The 12,004-nt window shown below is 35.4% G+C and overlaps 2 protein-coding genes across 2 annotated transcripts; both read left to right on the top strand.

Annotated features, from left to right (window-relative positions):
* Positions 1-1,830: 1,830 nt before the first annotated feature.
* On the top strand, positions 1,831-3,034 carry LOC125841208 (uncharacterized). Its single transcript, XM_049520288.1, has 2 exons — positions 1,831-2,201; positions 2,634-3,034. The coding sequence occupies exons 1-2, from the start codon at positions 1,831-1,833 to the stop codon at positions 3,022-3,024; spliced, it is 762 nt and encodes a 253-aa protein (XP_049376245.1). The 3' UTR covers positions 3,025-3,034.
* A 944-nt stretch (positions 3,035-3,978) lies between these two features.
* Positions 3,979-4,701, top strand: LOC125863374 (uncharacterized). Its single transcript, XM_049543595.1, has one exon. The coding sequence runs from the start codon at positions 3,979-3,981 to the stop codon at positions 4,699-4,701; it is 723 nt and encodes a 240-aa protein (XP_049399552.1).
* Positions 4,702-12,004: the final 7,303 nt, after the last annotated feature.

The following is a 12,004-nucleotide window of genomic DNA, read 5'->3' as shown; positions in this document are numbered from 1 at the left end:
TCTTCTTCTCTTCTTCTTCTCTCAAAACCCTCACTCTCACTTCTTTTAAAATGGTAAAACTGATCAACATGATCAGCCTAACACATTTATATAACCAAAATAAAAGGCTAGGGAAAAGACCAAAATGCCCTTAATGATTCCCGGACGGATTTCCTTGTCAACTGCCCAACTTTCAATGGCCATAACTCGCTCATACGGACTCGGAATTGAGCAAACTTGGTGGCGTTAGAAAGATCATTCCACGAACTTTGCAACCATAACTGGAATTCCACCTAACTCATCCTGAGCTAGAATTTATGGCTGTTCAAAGTTGGCCAAAAATTCACATTTTCCATACTTAGCCAAAATTTCCAAAACTTTAAAATTCTTTCCAAAAAATGAAAATTTCCAATTCTAAGCCTCTTCAATTATTTCACATTGCCGGATGTTACAAATAACTTCAACAACACAATCAACAACACCAACAACACAACCCAAACAACTTCAACAACACAATCCAATCTTTTCTCAATAATAATGAGTTTGGTGTGTGGGGGAAGGATCAACCCACACTAAGGATTCACATACCTTGATAGGGATCACCCCCGACGATATCCACGACGATCTTGACGGAAACTTGTTGATCTCCTCTTTCTTCTCTTCTTCTTCTCCTTCTTCTCTTTCTTCTTCTCTTCTTCACTCAAGAACCCTAACTCTTTCTCTTTTAAAAAAATGGGACAAAATGATCCAAAGATCAGCCTAACACAACAATATAATCCCAAAAGAAATGGCTAGGAAAAAGACCAAAATGCCCTTAAAATTTCCGGACGGATTCCCTGCCAACAATATAATCCCTAACATAACTCGCTCATACGAACTCGGAATTGAGCAAACTCGGTGGCGTTGGAAAGATCATTCCACAAGCTTCGCAACCATAACTGGAACTACTCCTAAATCATCCTGAGCTAGGAGTTACGACTGCTCAAAGTTAGCCAAAAACTCACTGATTTCCACACTTAGCCAAATTTCCAGATTTTTGAATTCCTTCCAAAAATGACTATTTCCGATTTTTAAGCCTCTTCACAGATATTTCAAATTGCCGGATGTTACAGGTATGATAATGAATGATGGGAATACGAACTTGCAAAGAGAAAATGTCAATAGTGGATTCTTTTGAAACATCTATGAACATAATACAGTTGACTTCTCAAGTTTCATTTTTCGTCCTCGCTGGCTTTGAAAAATGCAACGATGCTCCCCATTTTAATTAGCTCGTAGCTGTGTCAATGTGCTAATTAAACTTTTTTTTAATTACAATTGGCCAAATTGTTGTCCCAGACAACTTACAATATTGAAGAGATCAAGAAAAATGAATGCCACTTAGTTGTTGCATGCATTGCCAACTTATTACTACTCCTCTGCCCTTAATTACTTGTTCACTTTTGAAGTGATACACTTGTTAAAAAAACAATAATTGATATAGTGAGTTTACCATTTTATCCTTATTAATTATGAAATGGATGAATTAAAAATTTAAGATTTTCAAAAAGTTTTACATTTTTCAAAGTAATAAATTGAGGGTATAATAGAGAAAAAAAGTTTGTTCTTTCTTGATTTGTCAAAATGGACAAGTAATTAGGGACAACTAAAAAAGAAAAAGTGGACAAGTAATTAGGGACAACTAAAAAAGGAAAAGTGGACAAGTAATTAGGGATAGAGGGAGTACTAATTAAGTAGGGTAGCTATATATACCAATTAGCTATAGTTTGGTCATTTGAACTTGCTAGATCTCTAATATATTCATGTCCAGTTGTTGATAAGTGCATCAACAATTGAAAGTTACGAGAAAAAATGGGAAGGGAGAAACGGACATGTCAAGGTAAACAACACTTCAGCCATCCCCACTTGTTGAAACTAATTGTCAATCCATCTGAAACACTCACTTGCAATGCTTGTGAGCAACCAAATATTACTACTACTTTCTATGGCTGCAATACCTGCCAATATTTCCTCCATGAAAACTGCCTCAATGCTCCGCGTTTTCTCGATCATTCATCTCATCCTTCCCACCACTTGACCCTTCTCCCAACTCCAACTTACTCGAATCGTTCCTATACTTGCAAGGCTTGTGGCTCTGCTGGCAATGGCTGTAGCTTTAGCTGTGCCTGTTGCGAATTTGATGTCCACATGCACTGTGCCCTTTTGCCCCAAACTGTTGTCCTGTCCCAGCACCAACGTCATGAACTTGAGCTCATATTCGAATCCCCTTTTTATGATGATGCTGATGATGGAAGCAACGTTTTTGTCTGTGATCTCTGTCGCGACAATGTAGATCTTAATAACTGGTTGTATTATTGTGCTGATTGTGATTTTGGTACACATCTCAGATGTGCCATTTCCAAATCTTTCAGCCAACAAGAACGTCTGAAACTGTTGGGCAACAAACCAAGAGAAAATCCAGTAGTAATCAGGAAAACAGAGGAGGTACCCATCAAGAACGAAAAAGAAATCAATCAAGAAGAAGAGGCAGAGGAAGAAGAAGAGGAAGCAGAAGCGGAAGACGAAGAAGAGGAGGAAGAAGAAGCAGAAAAAGAGGAAGCAGAAGCAGAAGACGAAGAGGAAGAGAAGGAGGAGGAGGAACTCAATTATCCAAGATCAATTCTTATTGACAAACATCAACATGAGTTGGAGCTCTGCTTTGGTTCTCCTTACGAAGATAAGGATACCCTATTTGCTTGTGATATCTGCAATATCATAATGGACTCGGACGAATCCTTGTACTATTGTGCTGATTGTGATTTCGGGTCGCACTTGCACTGTGCATCTCCTGATGCTGATGTTCTTCCGTCATCACATCAACGTCGAAATCCAAATCCAAAATATCAAATTCCAAATGTAAATTCATCAGTGGAGATGATAAATTCAGTTAGTGATGCTCATGAGCGGCTTATAGCAGCTCAAATTGAATCTCAGATTGCAAGACGAGGAAGACAGGCTATACTGGATTCGATAGACGGGCCATCACCAAGACGCTATTACTACTAATTGCTATCCACTTTTTCAATTCATGTTGATTTTCAGCAAATCAAATGCTTTGCAGCTGTTATGTTATTTCCTTTTGGAGCACAATTAGTTCTCTTTCAACTCTTGTATTTCTATTTTATTTTCAGTTTCCCATACCCACATTGGAGTGCTGCATAGTGCCCAATTCGAGGAGGGGGGTCGCTCTCTATCAAGAACTTTTTCATAGCTAAGACTTGAATTTGAGACCTCTAATTAAGAGATGATCAACACCATCCACTGCACCACATCCTGGTGACTTGTATTTTTATGGTTCATGTTGATGCACATTTTTCTCCATCTTCTTTACAGTTTCTATGTTTATCTATTCACAATTGTTGAAAATTGATATTGTTGGGTGGAATTTACATTTATACTAACATAATAGAAATTCTTAAAATGCACATAAAAAATAATGGAAGAATATCTTGTGCACAAAAATTAAGACTAGTACTAAAAATGCACTAGCCCTATAATACCAGGGTGAAACGTGCAATTTTGCTTAAATGTATAGATGAAATCAGGAAAAGCTAAATGCATAAAGGAGATAATTCGATGGGCAGAAAAACGGAAATTGGTTTTATTTTTTCATTAGTTTGTAATGTGTACATAAGAAATAATGAATTCAAATGTCTGCTCCTTTGACGAGTTAGTTTTCAATGCTGCAGTAACAAAAACTTCAACGTCCAAAATATTGATGCATATCTAAATTAAAAATGCCAACTAATTGATTAGAGCAAATTGAAAGTCATTCGTAATCGTAACTTCCATGAACCTAAGAAAGTTGAATTCCTATGTTATTAACTTATCCCTTGCTATTTCTATCATCATTAAGTAGCTATAAATACAATTACAAATATTACTGTAACTCACTTAATTTACTCGCACTATCTAACAAAAATACAAGTAAAATCAATGGGAAGAAAAAACCGTACCGATATGACATCGTCGACCCAAGGAACGACATCGTTTCAAGATAATCAAGTACATTTCAGCCACCCCCACATCTTGAAACTTGTTAATCCAACTGTGCATACTCTCACTTGCAATGCTTGTGAGCAACAAAACAATAATAACAAGCCTTTTTATGGCAGCAACAGTTGCCAATATTTCCTCCACGAAAACTGCCTCAACGCTCCGCGATTTCTCGATCACTCATCTCATCCTTCACACCCTTTAACCCTTCTCCCAGTTCCAACTTACCCGACTCGTTCCTTTCTTTGCAACTCCTGTGGATCTTCTGGCAACGGATTCAGCTTTAGCTGTCCCCGTTGCCAGTTTGATATCCATGTGCAATGTGCCTCTTGTCCGAGTTCATTACTCATCGACAAACACCCACATCAATTGGAGCTCATATTCGGTTCTCCTTACCAAGATAAGGATCATATCAAATACGTTTGTGACGTCTGCGATGCAGTAATGAACAAGGACAATTGGTTGTACTATTGTGCTGATTGTGATTTCGTGGCGCACCAACTTAATGTTTACGTAGGAAGCCGATCAATTAATCCAAATGCAAATTCAGCACTGGAAATGATAAATTCAGTTAATGAGATTAGTGATAATTTTTTTGAATATCAACTTGCTAGTCGGATGGCAACACGATTAGGAGAAGAAATGATGAATTCGAGCAGGCCAACACGAACATACATTTACTATTGACTATATATTAATGTCAACATCTTATGAGTGATAATGCATCCACTTTGATATTATTCATGTAATTTCTGCAAAATATAAATGCTTGATCATAATTTGCATGTCATATTATTTATGTTTTATCGATCTCGTGTGTCTAATATCGTTGCTGGATATGTTTCTCCATCTTACTATATCTATTACAACTGTTTAAATTTCCGCATAGAATAATAAGATTAATTTCACAACTTAATTATGCACCATTTTGAAAGCTTCACCTCTGTGTATCTTTAATTTAAGACAGTATTCCAACAGTGATTCGTGCGCAACAACTGGGAGTCAGACCAGTGGCGGATCCAGGATTTAGAGTCCGTGGGTGCCAAATAGACTTATCGATTAAATTAATTTTATATTTGATTAAATTATTTGTCTTTTCGATATGTATCATAAATCAATCAATAAAATGTAAATAATAAGATATTACACTTTTATTGAGTATTTAATCAAATAAAAGAAAAGTCAAAGGAGTAATAATATAATTAATTTAATTTAAGTCAATAACAATTATAAAAAAAATAAAAAAATAAATTGTGCCAGCTGTTTTTCCTTAAAAAAACGTGATTGGAGCCTTTTTTTTTTTTCTTAAAAAACGTCTGCAACAAATTTCTCAAAAAAAAAAGGTACAAATGGGATTTGAACCCACAACATCAGCCTTCTAAAGTTGCCCTCCTACCATGGCACCACAAGATAGTTTTGTTCTGTGGGTGGCACGCTTTATATTTATATAAATATTATATATATATATACCTATGCATATATAGAGTTTCCGTCGAAGTTCGGGGGTGGCGTGGCACCCCCACACCTCTGCGTAGATCCGCCACTGAGTCAGACTAATAAATTGATCACTTGCCCTATAACACAATTAATCATATATATATATATATATATAAAAGAAAATCCTAGACCCGCCTACATGGAGCCTTCACAAACCAGGATTCCCTTTTAATTTATTTTATTTTCAAAACTAGCCTTCCACTTTCATGAAGAGTTGCGACTTTTATGAAGAATTGTGACTTTTATGAAGAGTTGCGACTTTTATGAAAAGTTGTGACTTTTATGAAAGGTTGTGACCTTTCCGATAAGACACAATAAGCATTTGTTCACACTACCCTTTGCTGTCTATAAATAGAGGAATTTCCTCTCATTTTAAAACAACGAAAATTTTGAACTTCTTCTTCTTCTGGACAATTAAATAATTGTGTACTTTGCTCCTGTTGAATAACTCACTGACACCATTTTTTTGTATCAATACACCGGTGAATAGAATCATTCTTTCCTAAGAGGATCTATTCCTTTAAATCTCGGATACTAGGAGGGAATAATTTCCTTAAGGGGACATTGTGCATTAAGTGGACTCGATTTTTTTCCATTCTGTTTCATTCTATTGTTATAGACTCTTGTGTGTTTTTACAGTCATTGATTTATGCTTATATTAGTAATTGTTATTTTTGAGTACATACTTTAAATTTTGATGTTTATGTTTCTGCAATATTATTGTTATAAGTATTTGTTAGTACATATTAAATAACAAACGTTAATTGAGTATTCAAGCAAGTTTTCTCTACTGGAATTATTGATGGTACAATAAAAAAAAACCCTTACATTTTTTTCTTATAACAGTCGATTAAGAGAACCCTAGGCCCGCTTACATGGCGCCACCACAAACCAGGATTCCCTTTTAACTTATTTATTTCCAAAACTAGCCTTCCCTTTTCATGAAAAATTGTGACTTTTATGAAAATTTTTGACTTTTATGAAAAGTTACGATTTTAATGAAGAGTTGCGACTTTTATCAAAAGTTGTGACTTTTATCAAAAGTTGAGACTTTGATGAAGAGTTGCGACTTTATGAAAAGTTGTGACTTTTATGAAATGTTGTGAACTTTTTGAAGGGTTGCACTTTTCCAAATAGTTGTAACATTTCCGATAAGGCACAATAAACATTGTTATCTATAAATAGAGAAAATTTTGAACCTCCTCTTCTTCTTCTGCACAATTGAATATTCGTATATACTTTGCTCCTATTGAGTGACTCATTGCCACCATTGCTTGTTACAGATCCTGGTATGTATTTTACAGTCATTAATTTATACTTATATTATTAATGATAAATTATAAGATGTTATAATATTTATTTTCCTTTACATTATTAATGTTTGTTACTACGTAACCTTGTATGTAAGATAATATAGTATTTTAGTTTTAATGACTGATAGATTTTAAGTATTATTTTATAAATTCTGTGATGTTAAATTCTTGTGCGAAGCGCGGGTAATTTTACTAGTTAAGTTGTTGGTAGAAGGGATAAAATTAGGGGTTAAACTCGAAGGATCCCTAGCCTCAAAAAGTACTTATTATATGAACTCTCCAATGTGCCTGTGTATACATACATATGTATGATCTAGATAAAGATTCAGAATCCATTAAAGGGTCTCTAGCAAAAAGTGGAAAGACGTGCCTTGGAGATTATTTTTTTTTGTTCGTCTCAAAGAATAAAATAAAGTGTATGAAAAAGGGGTAAAGTGCCTTGAATTATGCAAAACTGAACAAAAACGCATTCAGTTATTGGTGTAAAAATACCCTTATCGTCAATAATTAGCTCCAAAAATGTCCCTATTGTTACTTAATGGTTAAAAAATGCTCCTTTCTAATGAATATATTACTATTATTTTTCTTTTAATCACATTTTATTTTTAATAAAAATATTAAATTTAAAGAACCTCAGTCTTGTTTTTTCTTACCCTCCCCTAGGAGCTCCCACCCTTTTGCTCCCTTGGTGACTCGAACTCGCAACCTTCAAATTGAAAGTGAGGGGTGCTTACCATCCGAGCAACTCCCTCTTGTCTTGTTTCTTTTATTTTAAAATCACTTTCTCTACAAAATAAGTAGAAAATAATCTTAAATAATCTTTTTTTCTTCTTAATTCATCAATTAATATAAAATAACTATATGTACCTTTTTAACAGACAATATAGGTCAAATTACTCAAATATATAAGATCATAATAACCCCAACCCATCATAATTTCATTTTGGTATAGATAATTTCTTTTTTGATAAAATAGAAATATTTGTATTTTCTTAATCTTTGTTGAATTGAAGTAGGATAAACATTTCCTAATAAAAATATATATTATTAGAAAAAAAAACGTGTTTAAAAAAAAAAGAAATATTATATTTATTTGAAAAAGGACATTTTTAACTCTTTAAGTAATAATAGGAATATCTTTTTAACCAAACTAGTGACGACAAGAGCCTTTTTAGACTAGACTATCGATTGAGGACATTTTGTTCAATTTCACATAGTTCAAAGATGTTTTTGATCCTTTTCCATAAATCTTATATGAAATCTGATTACATCCACCTTGAGAAGTATGGTAACACGAGAAAGACAACTTGATCGAGAATGATAATCAAATAAATATATGATTGTGCCTCTGACAAGTTAATCACTGCCTTCATTTAAAAAAGAATGACTATTCATTAAGAACAATCTCTTTCCATTTTGGGCAAAACTTTAATTTCAACTTTTTCTGTGACATAATTAAATCCAGAAGATTAAAGGACATTTTTGATATATTTGACAGAACTTTAATTAAGGAGCATAACATTAAAAATATTTTTTTATTTTCTTAAACCTAATTCCAAATTAAATTAGATTATTCTTTTTAAAATCGTGAGAGTATAATATTGAAACGCTGCAATAATCAAGACTCCAAAGTCTGATATGAACAAATAGTCGACTAGCACTACGTACCAAAATGATTGATGGCATGCCAACTTGCAAGAACAAAAAGTCAACCGAAAACTTCCATGAACCTCAACATATTTATACCTAGGGGTATCAAATGGGCAGGTTGAGTTGAAATTGGAGATATTAAAATGGGTTGAAATGGGTTGGGTCTTGACCCGCCCAAGTTTACTTTGGGCTCAAATGGGCTAAAAAATGGGTTGGGTCTTGACCCGCCCAATTTGACCCGATTAATCTCAATAATTTTAACATAGTGATATTTAACTTTTATAATCACAATTCGAATTTCAGTTCATTTTTTTTTTTAAAAAAGTAACAAATGGATAGATAAATCTTAAAAGGTGTTAAATAGATAATAATTCATACCTTTAATATAGGAACATATCTTAATAAAGAATTTTAAAACGGGTTGAAATTGATGATTGAATTGAGCTCAATTGAGGATTCTCTTAAAATGGGTTAGACTTGAATGAGTTGAGATTGAACCTAATTCAAATTATCTTGAGCCCAACCCTTAAAATTTTTGGCAGGTTGGACAGATTATCTATGTTTGGGTTATTTTTTGACACCCCTTATACCTTGTGAATACGAAGATGCTCGACGCCATTTTAGTCAAAGTCAAAAACATGAAGATGCTCGGCGCCATTAGTACGTAGCCCATGGATAACAGCTAGTCAGTCAATATGATAAAGATGTTTAAATATACTTTTGCATAACAATTTGGCCAAATTGTTAATTAATATATGTCGGAGACGACTTAGCAAAAGAAAAAGAAATTATGGAAGCAAAGTGTAACATCCGACAATTTGAAATAGCTAAGAAGAGGCTTGGAATTTGAAAATTTTCATTTTTGGAAAGGATTTGAAAATCTGGAATTTGACCAAGTGTGGAAATCAGTGAGTTTTTGGCCAACTTTGAGCAGTCATAACTTCCAGATCAGGATGAGTTAGGAGTAGTTCCAGTTATAATTGTGAAGTTCGTGGAATGATCTTTCCAACGCCACCGAGTTTGCTCGATTACGAGTTCGTATGAGCGAGTTACGCCTTTTAGAACTTGGGCAGTTGGCAGGGAAATCTGTCCGGGAAATTAAGGGCATTTTGGTCTTTTTCCCTAGCCATTTCTTTTGGGATTATATGGTGTGTTAGGCTGACTTTGGATCTTTTTTATTCCATTTTAAAGAGAGAAAGTTAGGGTTCTTGAGAGTGAAGAAGAGAAGAAGAAGAGAAGAAGGAGAAGAAGAAGAGAAGAAGAAGAAATCAACAAGTTTCCGTCGTGGAAATCGTCAGGGGTGATCCCTATCAATGTATGTGAGTTCTTTGTGTGGGTTGATCCTTTCCCCCACACACCAAGCTCATTTTATGATTTGAGGAAAGATTGGGAATTGTTGTTGAAGTTGTTAGTTGTGTTGTTGAAATTGTTGTTGGTTGTGAGACAAGATTGGGTTGTGTTTTGAGTTGTAATCCATGGTATGTTGAGGGATATGATGATCCTTAGTGTTTGGGGTTAGATCCTTTGAAGTAAGGATGGTTTAGAGTTGAAGAAAAGAGGGAGAAAAGTCGAGTTTCTGGGCAAGGGGATTGGCGCATCGTGCCTGTCATCGCGCCCCAAGAGGGGCTCTGAAGCCCAGCCCTTGGGGCGGTGCGCCACTCAAAGCGCCAGCAGGCTTTCTTTGAAGTTTTTGGCCTGGCGCTCCGCACCTCTCAGAGCGCCAAGAGGGCCAAGCTTTCCCATTCTTTCTATGCTTTCTCATGCATGTTCCTAGGTGTTATACCTATGTTCCCTAGTTGTTTCCCACACCCCAAATTGTTTCTAAACATCCCGAACTCATCTAAATACGTGTGATTATATACCTTGAATCCATAGTTCAATTCAAGGCAAGTTAGTATCAAGTTAAAGAGAAGTTAGAGTCAAGTCAAGCCATGTTAAGAAGTAAGTTCAAGCAAGTCTTCCAAGCTTTTCAAGAGTCTTCATTGAACGTTTTAACTTTATTTTAGACTCAAGTTTCAAGTCAAGCAAAGAGCTTAGAGTTTCAAGCTAAGTAAAGAGTCTCAAGACTCAAGTTAAGTCAAGAGTGTAAGTTGAGTTCATTTCTCAAAAGCTATTAGGGAACTATGTATTCCCAAAGAAGTTTCTAAATATTTTTACATTTGAGTAAGAAAGGAACTATGATTCCAAAAGAGACTTAGGGCTAGTTTTCAAGATAAAGGAACATCGTTTCCAAGTGAGCCTTTGGAGCTAGATTTTGAGTAATTAGCTCATTTAAAGAAAGATGTGTTTAAAACACTTATGAGTCAAAAGCATTTTGGGAGTAGTATCGAGTACCGATTTGGGGACGCGAGTTCATATTAAACTCAACTCTCCATAAGAACCATGTAGCCAACATGGGAGTTAATGGGTCATACTTTTTAGATGAACCCGTAAGATTAAGCTAGTGGATCCACTTAGTAAAATTAGCTTCCTATATCAAGACCAGGTATAGGATGGTCCTCAGGCAACGTGAGGTAAAATGTTGTATCATTAGCTTCCTATATCACGGCAAGGTATAGGATGGTCCTCGGGCAACGTGAGGTAAACGTTGTATCACCACTCATATTCATATTGGTGGTTTGTCGGTTAGAGAAGTTCCCACAGTAGAAAAAACATGGTTCCTCGACGGTTCTGCTTAGTATGGATGGGGGTATGGGACTTCATTCATACATTGCACAAGTAGACCTTGAGAGGAAGCATGGTATTTTCATGATATTATAAATATGATTTTTACGTTATGTTTTAAGAGTTTTACAAGCTTTATATATTGCATGTGTCTTATTGCCTTATATATTGAGTTCAGTTATTCATGAGTTGAACAGAGCCAAGGTAAGTGTTCTCTTGTACTCTTTTCAAGCTTAAGTCGTGGTTTAGCTTTCCAGCTCGCATACTCGTACATTCAATGTACTGATGCCAGTTGGCCTGCATCTTATGACGATGCAGATTCAGGTACCCCAGATCAGCATCCTGCACGTCGTTGATCCAGCTGAGCACTCCAGAGTCAGTGATGAGCCTCCTTGCTTTCCAGAGGACTCAATTATTTTGTGTACTTAGTTTTGTTCTATTAGGATGTTGCGGGATCTGTCCCAACATCCATCTCAGTATTTTAGAGGCTTCATAGACAGTCAGTCAATTAGTATTGAGTCTCTCATCTATGTATATATGTAAATATTCTATTTTGAGACTCGAGCTGCCTTTTGGCATGTTATGCATCAGTTGGTTGTTTTATAACCTTTCATTGCATTGAGTTATTTTGTTAAGTCAGGTTTCCGCTAAGTTAAGAAAGCTAGGCCAAGGGTTCTCTTGGGGCCAGCAATGGTCTCCGAGTGCCGGTCCCGCCCAGGGTGTAGGCTCGGGGCGTGACACAAAGTCGTCTAAAGGAAGCAACGTGGCCAAGTTATTGCATCGTATAGTTGAATTAAAATATCTATAAATGTATGTATCACTTGCAGCTAGCTAAGCTAACTCTCCATTACAGTACTGCACAACAA

This window comes from Solanum stenotomum, chromosome 1, assembly GCF_019186545.1.
Source record: "Solanum stenotomum isolate F172 chromosome 1, ASM1918654v1, whole genome shotgun sequence".
Lineage (NCBI taxonomy): Eukaryota > Viridiplantae > Streptophyta > Magnoliopsida > Solanales > Solanaceae > Solanum > Solanum stenotomum.
The sequence above is the reverse complement of the archived record's forward strand: the minus strand, read 5'-3'. Positions and strand labels throughout refer to the sequence as shown.

Coding starts and splice junctions, on each gene's coding strand:
- LOC125863374 (XM_049543595.1), top strand. CDS start 3,979: ATGACATCGTCGACCCAAGGAACGACATCGTTTCAAGATAATCAAGTA.
- LOC125841208 (XM_049520288.1), top strand. CDS start 1,831: ATGGGAAGGGAGAAACGGACATGTCAAGGTAAACAACACTTCAGCCAT. Junction 2,202..2,633: donor TTGCCCCAAACTGTTGTCCT/GTCCCAGCACCA, acceptor CAATTATCCAAG/ATCAATTCTTATTGACAAAC.